This window comes from Uloborus diversus, chromosome 2 (assembly GCF_026930045.1).
Source record: "Uloborus diversus isolate 005 chromosome 2, Udiv.v.3.1, whole genome shotgun sequence".
Lineage (NCBI taxonomy): Eukaryota > Metazoa > Arthropoda > Arachnida > Araneae > Uloboridae > Uloborus > Uloborus diversus.
Genome location: NC_072732.1, coordinates 94,178,418 through 94,194,351, shown reverse-complemented (window position 1 = coordinate 94,194,351; position 15,934 = coordinate 94,178,418). Strand labels below are relative to the sequence as shown.

Sequence of the window (15,934 nt, the reverse complement as noted above, 5' to 3'; positions counted from 1 at the left end):
TTTTAAATAAGGTTTCACAAGGTTCAGTTTTAAGGCCATCGTTGTTTGAAGTACTGAAAGGATTTCTGGAAATATTAGTTTTTTGCCGATGATTTCAAAGTTATGAGGTTTGGATAGTAAAGAACAAGTAAACGCTTCAAGGGGATTTACATGAAATTTCTAAGCTGGTAGTTAAGTGGGGTATGTCAATCAATGTTGGAAAATGTCAAGCACTTCAGTTAGGTTATGGAAATAAGTATGTAAGCTGTTATTTACAGAGATCTGTTTTAAGTGAAGAGTCAAGACAAGTTTAGTCAACCAGTGCATTGTAGCAAGTAACAAAGTCAACAGAATGTCAGATTTTATCATTAGGTCTACAAAGGAGGGGAGACCCAAAAAAACCTCCGGATTTTTCATTAAAATATTTATTTATCAATTTTATTATCTTTTGGGAGCATCCCTCAGCTTTTTGCCTAATAATGAGAGCAACATAATTGTCTAAACACGGCACTAAAGCAGAACTTAGCTTTTTAGATCATCTCTAAAAAGATGTTCAAACCTCAAGAAATGGAAGACCAGCAATTTTGCAGGAAACAAAATAGGTTTCAGATAAGTCCATCATTTGCAATTTTCCAGAGAGGCAAAGGGATATAACTCAAACCAAATTTTATAGGAAAACAAAAAAAACCAAGCCCACTTATTTGTAAAATTTATAAATTTTCAAAGTCCCTCAGTAAACCCTTAACTTTATGCTTTTAATTAACTCTTAAGTTTTGATTGCTCAAGAACTTTAAAATTTTAAGAAATAACGTCAAAATTTAAGAGTAAACGTCAGCAGAGTGATGTAGTTGCTAGGGATTGGCCTATTCTGCCTCAAACCCAGCTCCAGTCACTAGATTTTCAAAAGCTAGAAAATCGTCCGATTTCATGCTGCATGACTATGCGACTAGTTAAGGTCTCTAACAAGCTTTTTGTGATGAAGTTGATACTGAACAGATAGGTATTGGTAATGTTTGCATGGTAATATTCTACAGGGTTCATACTCTATTTGGATAAAAAAATTCCATGACTTTTCCAAAACTTTTTCATGACTTCAATGAAAAGTTTCATGACCTCGTTATACGAAGAGAATAGCACTATTTAATCTCAAACTTGGTAATATTTGGAAATGAGCATTAGCAAAACGTCTATATGAATTCTACAGCCTCATTGAAGCACTTACTCGTAATGTAAAAAATATAAGTGCACACTTAAAACACTAAACTATTCTTATCTGTCTTCATCATATAAATGTAAGTAAAGCAAAAATGCAGTGAAGCGAATATGATGATGCTTAAATGTCTGATTTTTTTTTTTAAACAGGAAGAATGAGGGCAAAGGTTGAATGAGTCATCACCAAGTTTCAATAAATTTGCTTCAAAAGTTACCTTTTAGTGTCAACAGTGCCTTTAATCATCCACGTAATTTGTATTTTGGTTCTTTGAAGTAAAGCCACATAGTTTAGTTCTTTATGTTTTTAAACCAGATCTTTTTTGAAAAAACATTCAGTAGTGAATCAATCTTCTGATTCAGAAGTACATTTGTTTTGTTTACAAATTTGCATATTTTCAAATGCATATAAATAGGTTCAGAAATTCCAGAACACGTTGAATTCCCGACATTGAACGTAGCAGTGGGTTGCATGGATTAGTTTTGCATGCCGTATGTTGGGCACCACTGTTTTAGAGCATTAGAATCCCTCTTTTTCTGTATTCTATCGCCTGACTTAAGATCTTTATTTTCTAAAACATTTAACAAATTAAGATAAACTCTGATAAATTTAATAATAAAGTCCTTACGAGTGATGGAATCGAACTCGCACGCAATTGAATTGCTTTTTTTTTTTTTTTGAGTGGGCGTGGCAAAACTAAGAACGTGAAATTTTGCTACTACAGAATATGAAACATAAGAAGTGTTGAAAATAACAGAAAATTTAAAATAGGTGACGTCCAGGCAGTAAAATCACATCGCAAAAAAATGGCAAGCGGCTGCGACAAAAGCGGATGCAATGAGATTTCAAAATTCAGATTTGATTTTTGCATCGTTCAATTTTCCACTTTTAATAGCTTTTATGCGCTATACTGTTAAATCACTCAAGATTTCTAATGCTCCTTTAGCTACTGTTCCTTTCTCTTTGTCCAGAAAATTTTTCCATGACTTGAAATAAATTTCCATGACTTTCAAAGGAAATTTCAATTTTCCATGACTTTTCCAGGTCTGAAATTCTGTTATTTTTTTTCCATGACTTTCCAGGATTTCCATGACCCGTACGAACCCTGATTCTAGCATTCTAACCAGTTTTTTTAGAATTGCTTTTGCCAATAAAAGTACTTCAATCCAGTTGCAAACTTCACTTTTCACTAAATATATGCATGCCAGCACATTAGTGATAATGATCAGGAAATATGTGTACATAAATGTGTTTATCATGCAAATGTGTTAAAGGTCTCTTATGAAATCTTACATTTTGGTAAATGAAGGGAAGGGAGAAACAAGGTTCTACATTTCTAAAAATACGGTACCAGAAACTCTCAAATTATTCTTTTGTAAGAGAAACACATACAGTTAATATTTAGATGCAATTAACCTATAGGCAAACTTACCCAGCCATTACCGGAACAGGTTATACATCTTTTGCGGCCAACTCCCCCACAAACATGACAAGTCTTTATTGAGGCAGTATGAGGTACTTCCAGCTGAACTACATGATTTTTGAAGTTGGCAGGGGGATTAGCTGGAATATCCCAAGGAAAAGGTACTTGATCTGGGTTTCTCTCATCAATTGTGCCACCTAGGAAGTCATAGAAATAATTTAGAAAAAACCATATTTTAGATTTTACATGACCTTTCTTGGAATTTTATATACACTAAGTAATCAATCCTAAAGGACAGACAATTTCAAAACTGAATAAAAAAGTAAAACATCTGTTAATGGCTTAAAGTTGTTTCGGAATGAAAAAAAGTTTGAGAGCAGATAAATAATTCAACTTCAATTTGAACAGTTGATGTTTCCTAGATCTCAACAATGGTTGGGGAAAACCTAATGTAGCAGCGTTGTAATGCTGTGATTAGGATCTGGGTAGTCCTCACAATGCTGCCAGGTTAGGTTTGCCCCAACTAAAGTACTCAATCCATTTGCATGGGCGGGATAGTTTTGTACATATATTTACACTTCATTACTAGAATTTCACACTTTGGATTTTAATTGTGATAGATTTATCCATAAGAAACCATCATGTATCATAATATGAAGTATCAAGTTTAAAAAAAATAAAATTTTGCATTTGAAGGCCTGCAATATGTACAAATAATTATTTTTTGAATACAAAAAACATTTTAGAAAGTTGATACTTCATGTTAGGATACATAATGGTTTTTTACATTTAAATACATGAAAATTAAGAGCCCAAGTTTAAAATTCTGGAAAAAAAGAGCAAATATATGCGTAAAAATGTCTTATTTGTGCAATTGCTCAAAGAAGTAACTTCTGATTTAAATAAATTGTTTGAAAATTTTTTAAAATTTTTTTAAGCAGTTTAAAAACCACTCATTATTGAGTAATTCTGTATTCAAAAATGATAAAAAAAAATAACTCGTATGTTCACAAAACCAGGGCTGTAGTTGGCGAAAAAATATTTGGGGCAACTCCTCTCATGGCTTCAGGGGATGCAAGGGTCCCCAAAAGAAAAGCTGGTTTGAAATCAATTTACATTAAGTCTGCACATTTTTACAGTAAACAAACAAATACGGGGGGGGGGGGGTCGTCCTCCCTAATCCCAATTACAGAATGGCGCAAAACACAACTTGTGCATTAAACATTTCTGCATCATTGACGAAGCTCCATTGCAGGTTTGGAACAGTTATTTGCAGAACTTTCTTGACAGTGTGTGCTTTATTTACCCTGATAATTCTTTTTTTTTTTCTTTTATTTGAATTAGTCTGTTATTTATGAAATTACAGAATACTCAATATCTCACATAACACAAAGATTAATTGAACATTTTGCTGCAGTTAAAATCCTAAGCAAGTAGTTTTCTGGTTCATAATTAATTCTCTCTTTCTGTAATAGATATTATGATCAAGCTCCACAGAAAAAAAATCGTAATGCAAATAAAACTTTTACAACAGGTTGCTAGTTGCTACTAATGTTATTCTCTACAAAATATTATTTAGATCTTTTTTCCAAAGGGAAGGTGGGAAATGCAATAAGCTGTAATTAAACAAGATATGTATCATGTATTTCTGCCTTAGCCCTGGCTATAGGGCGATAACTTACTGAATATAACTTACTGACGATATCAACAGCTCAAAGAAAATTTAAAATTTGCAATTTCAGCATTTAATTGATATCATTTAAAATCCTTTGAAATAATAAATGCTAAATATTCTTAAAGCACGAATTTTCAAAAATTTTATACAGACCCATATTGGTGTTAGGCTAAAAGGAACACTTTAAAAATATAATTAAAGAAGCCTCCTTTTTTTTTTTTTTTTTTTTGACTGCTATTTAGCATCATACGCTCAAAATTATTCTTGGATTGGAAAAAAAAAAGGGGGAGGGGGTTGAGGTTTCTCAATCAAGAAAAGAGCATGCCACTTTTTATTGTTTGTTTTTACTTTATAAAGGTAAACATTTTACTTTTGGGCAATCATGTTGTCATCACAATGTTTTATTGCATTTAAAGTGGTAAAAAATGGTCTTTATTTACCTGTGTAAGACTCGAATGCCCAGCAAGTTGTCCTTTTCTCGGTAAAAGTTTCAAGAGTGTACTGTAAAGAAAAAAAACCACTTAACTCAAAATTATTGATTTATATGAAGATGTATCAAAATCATATGATTTATAAGGGTAAAAACCGAAACGATCCAATTTGGAAAGAAAAGAGATAAATGGACATTTTAAACTCACAAATACAAAAATTTCAACACCATAAAAAGCAATATACTTAGCGTCACTTTACATGAATAAAAGAAAATCTCAATTAGACACCACCATCGGTTCTTACAATAATTTACTGCTATAACGTGTTTGGTCATGAAATAGTTTAAAAAAAATAATAAATTACATTGCATCAAAATATACTTTTTAAATTTTCGATATGGTAATAAATGTAGATGAATTAACCAGCAAACAATCTCATTAATAAACAGGAAAATGATCAAAAAACCTTTATGCTAAAATATGAATAAGCAAATAGTGTAAAGCAGTGGTTCCCAACCTGGGGGGCGATATGGTTTCTTAAAGGGGCAAAAAAATCATAAAAGGTCTGCCAATATTGGAATTGAAAAAAGAAGTTCAGGAGTTTCCTCCTCATATTTCGGTTGAACTTTAGGGAACTATTTGCCAACCTTATGAATTTACAAATTTTATTATGTAGTTTCTTTTTTTAACTTTAACTGGTGGTGTTTGTAATTTAAAAAAAGAAGATAATAATTTCGTAAAATATGTGCTTCTGTTTTTTAAAAGTGTGTAATGATTTTTGTTAAGTATTTCCTTCAAATACCTATCAGCTCGTTTTGGCAAAAAAAAAAAAAAAAAAAAAAAAAAAAATCTTACTTATTTTTATTTATTTATTCATTTCTTTTTTTTTTTTTTCCTTTCTCTTTTTGATTGATTGAATATTCAAATTATAGTCACTTGGGTTTTCAATAATATTGATTTTAACTAGCTCCAAGTTATGAGTTTTCCAAGGAAAACAGCGGGCGGGGGGGGGGGGGGGGGCAAAAGATTGGAAACCACTGGTGCGAAAGAAAAATGTTAAAACATCGATATCGTATCTCTATTCAGAAACGTGATTTTAAATAACATGTCTTCATTTTCATTATATAAAAAGAAAAAAAAATTAAAGCATTATAAAATATCAGCAGCGATGTCGACAATCGATTTTCCTGAAAAATATAAAAACATCGATATCGTATCTCTATTCAGAAAAGCGATTTAAAATAACATGTCTTCATTTTCATTATATAAAAAGAAAAACATTTAAAGCATTATAAAATATCTGCAGCGATGTCTCGAATCGATTTTCCCGAAAAATCTCAATGTGCTTTAAACAATTCCTAAACTCATACACACATGCACAAAAAAAAAAAAAAGTAAATCACACAATCCACGGCGGCGGGTAATACGCATCTCAAAAATTAGCATTAAGAACTTATGGATGAGCCAGTTTTTGCGATTAAGATTTTTTTTTGTAAATGATAGTTTTTGCTACGTTTGTTTTGAAAAAGGTCCATTTTGGGACATAGAAATGCTTTTTGGAGAGGACTTCTTTCATAAAAATAATTCCCGCTCTGAGGCCCATTCATTCTAGAGCTCACAAGTGATTGCATTCTTGAGACAAACCAATGAACTCTGTAAAAGTTGTTTTTCGGCTAGCGCAGTATCAATTCAGGGAAAACAACTTATTCTCGCCTCAGAACTGCTAGTAGTAGAGCTCGATTGGTGGGTTATCTCACTCCAAATCGGTAGGCTTGTGAAAGTGTATGGGAGAATGTATTGTGATTAGAGAAATACATTGGCTCTCTTCCTTATTGTCTTTGTCCTCGTTGCTGTGCTGCAATAACGTCGGTAGGTTTCTTAAAGTTAGAATGCTGGTCATGAAGTTAGAATGCTATCGATGATTATCCATGCTGATCCAATTTAGAGGCCCTCAAATAGAGGAATTGAAAACCTTCAGGTCTGAGAATTATGGTTTGAATGATGGTAATTTTAGGAACAGAAGACAGATGCTTTTTTTTTTTTTAATTTTTAGAAGGACATTTCGGTGTAATATTTTCCCACTGCTATTATTTATGTAGTTAAAAATTTGTTAATGTTATTTCCTAATTGCACATTTTTTTTAAAGATTTAAACGCTAATTTTAAGACTAACTTTGTTGAATAAATATTTGTGGCTGTCTAATTTTAATTTACTACTTTTAAACACTCTTGAGAAGACTCTCTCTCTCTCTCTCTCTCATTCTCGTATTCTGCTGTGAACAGGTAAAAGGCAGTAACTGCAAATTTTTCACTTTATAATTTTTTGCATTTTTGTCATCTATTGTACGTTAGCTTTATTGTACAAGCTTGCTTATTGGATCAACTGATTTGGGGGGGGGGAACGCGTCTAATTCCAACATTTCCCTATAGTACCTATTGAATCCAAAACGCATTTCTTCAAATATCTTGAAAATTCATTTTTGTAGATACTGCTGTTTACCTGCCCACGGCAGCATTTGTCGTTAAAAGAACAGAACTCAACTCACATGAAAAGCAATGGAATGCTTTATGTCTGTAATTGCCATGTCCCTGACAGCTCCAGTGCCATAGCAGCAACGAGATGAAACTTCTTGAAGAAGTGCTTGCCTGACTTCCTTTTCTGTTAATTGAGGTATGCTGAAAACAAAACAAATATAAATTCCCCAAAAGTATTTTATGAATGCTTACACCTGACAGTTAAAACAATTGGAGTACCCCTCAATCTCACTTTGATCTACCTTCAGCTAGAGCTAGATAATGAAGACGCACGCCGTCAGCGGTTACATCCGCTGACGTGCGGATACATCGCTGGGGAGTTGCACGTAGTACGATAATCATAAAAGTTCGTATTCTTTACTTCTAATTCATTTTAAATTGATATTGATATTATTTATTTATACTAAAAATTTATTACTAGATAGTATGTACACCCGCCCGTTAGGTGGATGTATTCGCTGCTGTGCGGATACATTCGCTGCGGGCACGTGCATCTCGCGATAATCGTTCAAAGTCATACTTCTAATTAGTTTTAAACTGATATTATTTAATTAATTTGTAAAAGTTATAAATGGATAATATGTACGTTAGCGCGTAAGGTGGTAGGGGGATTCAATCGCTGCGGGCACGCGCATATCGCGATAATCGTTCAAGGTGAATATATTCGCTGGTGTGCGGATACATTCATTGTGGACATGAGCATCTCGCCATAATCGCGAGTACTGTTCTAGTATCCCACCTGCGTTTTTTTCCTTCTGTTAAAAAGTTACTTAAATGTTAATCCTCACTTCTTTTCTCCTTCATCAAGTGGTGATAACTGAGCAATTCTTGTCATGTGGCTTAGTACTTCTCTTTTTCCTCCTTTTTGTGGCGCTCATATCGAATCACAAAAACACCTGTGACTTTAAAGCTTATCATATGGGGCCAGCAAGTTCGCACTTGCCGTATTTTTGGAAGTTTGCACGTAAGCGCCGCGCTTTAAGTAAGTTTTACAAACAGAGAAAGAAAAGTTGTTTCTGTTATATATATATATATATATATATATATATATATATATATATATATATATATATATATATATATATATATTTTCAATCAAAATATCTGGAACGCAATTTAAACACATTAAATATTTCAAAACATTAATTTCTTAACAACTTACTGATAGTTAGTAACCCTGAACCCGACAACCACGGACTTTGCCGAATTTCGTATCAGTGCCGAAAATTTTGACATTGCGCATGAAGAAAACTTGGAACGATCGCCTTTATAGATGTTGAAAAAAGTTATGAACGTATTTTGAAATAATTACAGGATAAACTCGCTTAAATTTCAGCACTTTAGTCCAAACAATGACACTTAAAGCAAGAGATTCGGCCTTTACCGCGAAATGAAAAATCCGCAAATTTTCCCGATCTATACTCGAAAATTTGGAAATTTTTCCGATTTTAGTGTAATAACTAAAGCGACAAAACAAATTCTGGCATAATTTAATATTATCTTCCCGTTAATTAAAAACTTAAATTACAGTAGAAGCTAAAATGTGCGAAAAAGGCGGGACACGCCGATTGTGAATTCATCAATTTTTTGCATAGTCAATCGCTTGGGGAAAAAAAAGCGTGTTTAATAATGCTACCAGAAATTCAAAAGGAAAAAATTTTGTTATTTTCTATTCAAAACATATTTTGAACACAATTCCGATCATTTCGAAGAAAGTTCCAAACATTTTAGATTTGTAACGTTGGTTTAGCCCAACGAACTTTTACAAAATGTATTCATTTCTTGTGAATAAAAATGTTTTGGTCTTTTTATGTTTTGGTCTTTTTATTCGGAATCCGACCCCCCCCCCCGTTTTTTCTTACGTCCTAGACAATTATTAGCTTGCAGATACTTTTGAGTCGCGTGAGCAGATACTTTATATTTTATCTGAATCTGCCTTCAGCATGCAACCAACGATATTCTGATTGCTAACTGCCTCGGAACGGATGCTTTAAATTCTTGGACGATGGCAGGAGACAGTGATGTTTGAGATAAGATCATGCACAAGTTGAGCACATCCACAAAACTCCTGGGCAAAGATTTTTAGCTCTGTGCTGTGCCGTTTTCGACATCCTTAAGCAAGTTAGTCTGGGTATCAACCGAAATGCATCTGCACGCATCTTGAATCTCAGTCCTGTTCGAAAAATCTATTCCCAAAGAAGGAGATAGATGCCAGGTCTGTAGTAATGTTGAAGTGATGCCCAGGGGCGCACATGGTGTGGGGGGGGGGGGGGAGACACCTGTTGGTCCGGACCCCGAGTTTGAAGATGATTCCAGATTTCAAAAATATTTGAACACTCAAACCTATTTTTAATTTTTAATATTATTAAAAAGTAAACTTAATGAAAGAGGTAAAAATTTTTCGATTCAATTGCACAATAAGTGTCAAGTAGGTTCACCAGCTACTTCCCACAGCAGTCAAGTAACAGAAATTCGGACAAGATGGTTCCACTGTAAGTAAAATTTAATGAAGTAAATAAAGCCAGAAGAACATTTTTCGTACTCACGTGGGCAAAGGAGGTCTTTGAGGTTCTTCTTCAGACTTTCGAAGTACAGGTTCTAATGGTGGAGGAATATCAACTGAGGGAGGAAAAACACGTATTAGTTATTAGTGCAGAGTACAGACACATTTTTTTAAACAGTCGAACCTCGTTAAAACGAACTCAAGGGGATCTTTAAGTTAATTCGTTTTAACCGTAGTTCGTCTGATTCGAAAAGCAATAAATAACGTTAATGGTAAATACAATAAGCATTGATATGAGATAAAATGGAGGGAGTCAAGACTTTCATTGATGAAACCAAGACAACAAGTCACGTGATAGATTTTAAAGCAAAGCATTGGAAGAAATAGGGTTTCTTTCGTTAGTTTCACGCAAAACGTGCCAACTATTCGCCGTTGTTTAGTCACGTGACTTGGGGTCTTTGGGTCAGCTTTTGCTAAGTCAATGATTGGACTTGTTCCCTCCATTTTAATTCCTGCTCTAAAACAATAAGACGGGGATCTCAAATATAGTTTGTCTTAGTAGTAATTCGTTTGAAGCGTGTTAAATATAAACGAGGTTCGACTCTATCATTTGAAAATATTAGGGGGACCCGGAGAAAAAAAAAATAATGTTTTTTCAAACAAATAATTTTTTAACGTCTTTATTTTTAATCAACGATGTAATTATCCTCGTTATCAACAATCTTTTGCCATCTAGTATGCATCTTTTCAATCTCGTATAGATATAGTACAGTGCAATTAGACATAAACCTCAACATCCAAAGTAAAAGTTTCCTGCCAATTTTAAATTGTTGTATACTGTCCACATATTGTTCGGTAAAAAGTTACACCGTTTTCAGCGTCGGGTTTTGGGGGGAGGGGGAAAAAAAGTTGATAAATTAGTAGTTTTTATTAGTTTTTCGGAAGTATTTAGAAAACTACGGCGTTTAGCGCAAAAAGTGCAATATACAAAATAATCTACACTAAATTACGAACAAAATGATCCTAAGCATTATTTTGTTACGTGAACCGTTCCAGAGTTACGACATATGTAAAAGAAGAAAATTTTCGCATTTTAAAGATTTTTTGAAAACATGAAATTTTAACTACTACGTAAACAGAAATAACTAAACAATTTTATTAAAAAGTAATATTGTACAGTCGTATTGTAGTCTAAAAGAAGCTAAGAGGCACCACATGGAATCCTACTAGGCTTGACCTACCCTCATCGAGTTTCCTAAAATTGTTACCATAGATGAAGAGTAAAAGTTGTAAAACGTGAAAGAAAGAATTTCTATCTCTTTCACGTGAACTAATCAGGGTTGCCAGGGGTTGAAAGGTGCCTAAAAATGAGTAATTTACCCTCATCGAGTTTCCAAAAATCGTTACCATAAATGAGGGACAAAAGATGGAAATAAAACGCTAAACTAAGTTTGCCTACCTTTCTCGGCTACATAATCAAGGTTGGCAGGGGATAAAAGGTTTTCAGTAAGGGAGATAATTCACCCCTCATCGAGTTTCCAGAAAATGTTGTCATAAATGAAAAGCAAAAGCTGTAAGTAAAACGTTAAAGTAAGGTTGCCTACCTTTTTCCGGTCCCTATGAATGGTTGCCAGAGGTTAAAAAGTGCCCAAAAATGAGTAATTTACCCTCATCGAGTTTCCAAAATTTTTTTTGTCATAAAACGTTAAAGTAAGGTTGCCTGCCTGTTGCGTGTGAACTAATTAGGGTTTCCAATGGCTAAAAAGTGCCCAAAAATGGGTAATTTACCCTCCTCGAGTTTCCACATAAGTTACGTAAAAAAATGTAGGCAAAAATATAACAAAACCGATGGTATAAGGTTGCCTAAGCAAGAGTGCTCCAATCATAGGGTTGCCGCTATTCAAAGTTTCAGTATTGAAATTTCGACTCAATCAAACAATTGACTCAATCGATGTAACTATCAACCAAAGGGAATTTCTAGCTAACGCTAAGGACAAAATTGGCCTTATTTCACTCCTTACAATGCACCTGCAAAGAGGCGGTTGCACAGTTCATCAAGCATCGGATGACGCAGACTTATTAATAATTTTACCAGCGATTGGTAAAGCTGAGAATGGGGTTGAAGCTTGTGTGATTGGTGATGATACTGACTTACTAGTCTTGTTCACTGTTCACACACCATCAGAAAACAAATTGAAAATGGTGGTGCCGAAGAAAGGCAATCAGCAGGAAAAAGTGTACACTATTTCGGACATTCAGCGAGGCATTGGAGATATGAAAGGCGTACTCTTAGCAATATACGCCTTCACAGGATGTGACACTGTATCATCTATCTACAAGAAGGGGAAAATTTCACCGTATGGAAAAGTACAAGTCAACAGCGCTCTTCGTACGAAGCTTCTAGCTGACCCCATTGCAGTGACTGAGGGAGTGAGAAGAGATAAAATAGAGGGAGTGAAGACTTTAATGCATAAAACTAAGAGCCCCAAGTCACGTGATAAATTTTAAAGCAAAGCATTTGGAAGAAATCAGGTTTCTTTCGCTTGTTTCACGCAAAACGTGCCAACCATTCGTCGCTGTTGCCTCACTTGACTTGGGGTTTTTGGGTCAGCTTTTGCTACGCCAATGATTGGACTTGCTCCCTCCATTTGAATTAATGCTCTAAGGGCTGGTGCAGGAAAGCATTTCCTTCTTGCAATGTTTGGAGCCATGAATACTGAAGATCTAATAGCTTTTGCTACCAGTGTTACTGGCAGGCTACTGCAAAGCAGCCCATGTATTCATTGTTCAAGTTGGCTGCACTCCCCCCCCCCCCCTCCCTTTTTTTTCAGCAGCTTCCAGGCAGCATTCATATAAACCCTACCATCAGGTCCAACAGTGGCTGGATGAGAAAAAGAATCCGCTCCAGCGAGGGTGGCAGAAGATTGGCGAACACCTGAGACCAAGTATAACAATGCGTTCTGCAGCTCCCCAGGAATTACGTTCCCTCATAGCGTACATATGCAAAGACGAATGCGTCCATAACTAGCGAGTGCAGAAATAGTGATCTAAACTGCTCAATCATGTGCAGTAATTGCTCAGGTCTAGGATGTATTAACAGGGACGCTATATCACGGACGATGATCTAGAAGAGGACAGTGCTATGTTTGAAGGGGACTGAATACTGTGAATATCTTTCATCAATATGTCGCATGTAACGTTCTACATTTTTATTAAATACTAATATTTCACTCAGTTTACGAATTTCAAAAAGTTTGATAAAATATGGTTGCAATATACAGGCGAATATGCCTATTTTCTAAAGAAAAATCTTCAAAAGCTGCACTTATAAAAATCCTATCATTAAAAATGATATAATTATAAATCATAATTGTTATGCACATTTTTACCTTTTAAAATCATCTATGTTGAAAATATATTCATTCTTACTCCGGCATTGCCTAGAGAAAATTCGGGAATCTCCGTACCGCAGATTTATATAGCCACTTTCCCTTATAAGTAGAGCCCCTTGAGTTGGTAATGAGGTTGTCGTTCCTTCAAGGGTTTATCACAAACATACCACCGGAAACTAAAATCGTAATTGCTTTTACAAAGCATAATTCATACAAAAAATTAGTTTCTTTATTGATAATGAATATTTTTTCCGAAAAATCTAAAAAGTACGAAAATTTTCTCCTTTTACACCTGCCGTAACTCTGGAACGGTTCACGTAACAAAATAATGCTTAGTACCATTTTGTTCGTAATTTAGTGTAGATTATTTTGTATATTGCACTTTTTGCGCTAAACGCCGTAGTTATATAAATACTTCCAAAAAACTGATAAAAACTACTAATTTACCAACTTCTTTCCCCCCTCCCCCCAAAACCCGACGCTGAAAACGGTGTAACTTTTTACCAACTAATACGTGGACTGTATAGAGCAATTTGGAGTTGGAGGAAAACTTTTACTTTGGATGTTGGGGTTAGGCCCTTTTTTGGTCTATTTGCACCGTACTAATAAAACACAATTGATTTTTTGAAACACTATATCTGAAAATGGCATCTTGGATACGAGGATACGAGCAACTTTTCAAGTTTTTGTCTCATAGAGAGTGTTTTAACGGTCAGAAGAAAGGGAAATCAGATGGTGCAATTGGTGGTGAGAATATTTCTACAATTAACAGCAGAAAAGCAGTCATCCTGAAACATGAAATATGACTTCACTGCTCAAGGTGAACTCTTTAAAAAGTAATAAGCTGTGGTCTGCTGTTTCACACGTCATACTAAAGATCAATGCTGAAAATTTTTCCAAGTGACCAATAGACCCGAAAAACTTAGTACATTTGAAGAGTCTTGTGTAGTAGGGGAACATGGGGCAAAGTGAAATGGTGAAATATTTACTCAGCTTTTAACTTCACCTATCTGGTATTATTTTAACTATATAGTACCATATGTAATCTATTCCAGTCAGGGGAAAAAAATACCGCCGAAGATTAAAGCATTTGGTAATACAGGCAAATAAAAAAAAAATGATACTCATATTGTAATATTTTGTTGTAAGAAAAAATTATTTTTGTTACTTTAAAATGATGAAGTTATTGTTGTTAACATTTTAAATATTAATTGAGACCTCCAAATATTCAATGTAGCAAAAATTTAGTTAATATTGAGATTTATTTGTAGTTTAAATAAATTGTACAATTAGTCAAGTACATACTGGGCAAAGGGAAATAGTTTATTTCATTTACGTACTCAATCATTTAATATAAACCACTTACGTTTTCATTGATTAATTAATTCATTTACATTCCTACATTTAGTAATTCCCTTTTTTATTCATCCATTCACTTATTTTCTTACTCATTCATTCTTTTATTCGCTCGTTCATTTTTTTTTTAATATTGAAGTATTTATTTAATTATTCGTTATTGTTTCATTATCTTTTCATTTATTCATTCAGCCTTATATTTACTGATTATTTTGATCAAAAATATGTTTTATAATCAAATAAAAAATATTTCATTAGAAAAATACATTTGAAGACTCAAATTTACTACCAAAAATAAAAATGAACGCAAGTTTTACTATAAACTATATTGTTCTTTCTTTATAAACTGTAGTTTTCAAAACAAATTTCCGATTTGAAAAAAAAAAAAAAAACTCAGCCATCTTAACTATTTTACTTTGCCCCACATTCCCCAACTTTCATCCTCGGATTGACCAAAATAAGCGATAATTTGTCCCTTACTCCTGTTGATTTTGTGCATAATTCCTGTACACTCCAGGAATTTTTTTGGGAACTAACTATAGTGGAGAAAAAATGGCGACCGAAGAAGTTTTTTTTAATTGCCATTTTTTCAAACTAGGTCTCCACGTGGCGACTGGCGACCGTGATTCTTGACCTTGCCCACTTGAAGATGCACCATCTGAATTTCCTTTATTCTGATCTACAAAACCGATCTACATCTGACAAAAAACACCTAAAAATTTGTCCGATATTCAAGAGGTCATCTCTAGATATTTTACTTAAAAACCGATTAATTTCTATCTGTCCGGGATTGAAATTTGCACTACACGACAAAAGGTTTTTGAAAACGAGGGTAATTATATCGCTGACAAAAAATAAAAGCTAAAAAAAATATTTATTTTAAAAAACCACATTACTTTCCGCCCCCCTCTCTCCTTGTTTGAAATGTATTCTGATTTAAAAAATTTTAAAAATCCACTGGAAAATTGACTTCTAAGTTTACATTTTGACAAAATTTTAGCTTTTTTTTTTACTCATCCATTTCATAACATAAATGTTAATTTTAACTAATCTAGAATTTGAAAATTTATTAAAAACTAGCAAAAATACCCGGCGTTGCCTGGGTCAGTAATAATTGTGAGAAACAATCGCTACTTTCTTTCACTTTCTGTTTTAACTGAAAGAACTCAAAACAAAACACACCGCTTTTATGTGATAAAAAATCGAGCTTCTTCCTTACCCATAGAAGTAAAATAGCAATAAGTATAAAGAACGAACGAGTATTCATTTAGAAACGAAAGCACGAATTTAATCATATGAAAATTAGAAGAATTCCCAAACTATGAACTAACAAAAACAAAGATCAATAATAATAAAATAAAAAACGTGCGCTTTATTTAATTAAATAGTACACACATAAAATAAGAAAAGAAAAGAAAAAAGCTCTCGACT

General features: G+C 33.8%; 1 protein-coding gene across 1 annotated transcript in view; it reads right to left on the bottom strand.

Annotated features, from left to right (window-relative positions):
* Positions 1-15,934, bottom strand: part of LOC129217177 (protein SSUH2 homolog) — a 70,333-nt gene that overhangs the window by 8,253 nt on the left and 46,146 nt on the right. The window contains exons 4-7 of the mRNA XM_054851440.1: positions 9,799-9,871; positions 7,264-7,393; positions 4,728-4,788; positions 2,622-2,809 (exon numbers count right to left, since the gene is read on the bottom strand). Coding sequence (XP_054707415.1) covers positions 2,622-2,809; positions 4,728-4,788; positions 7,264-7,393; positions 9,799-9,871 — 452 coding nt within the window. The remainder of the gene's footprint in view (positions 1-2,621; positions 2,810-4,727; positions 4,789-7,263; positions 7,394-9,798; positions 9,872-15,934) is intronic.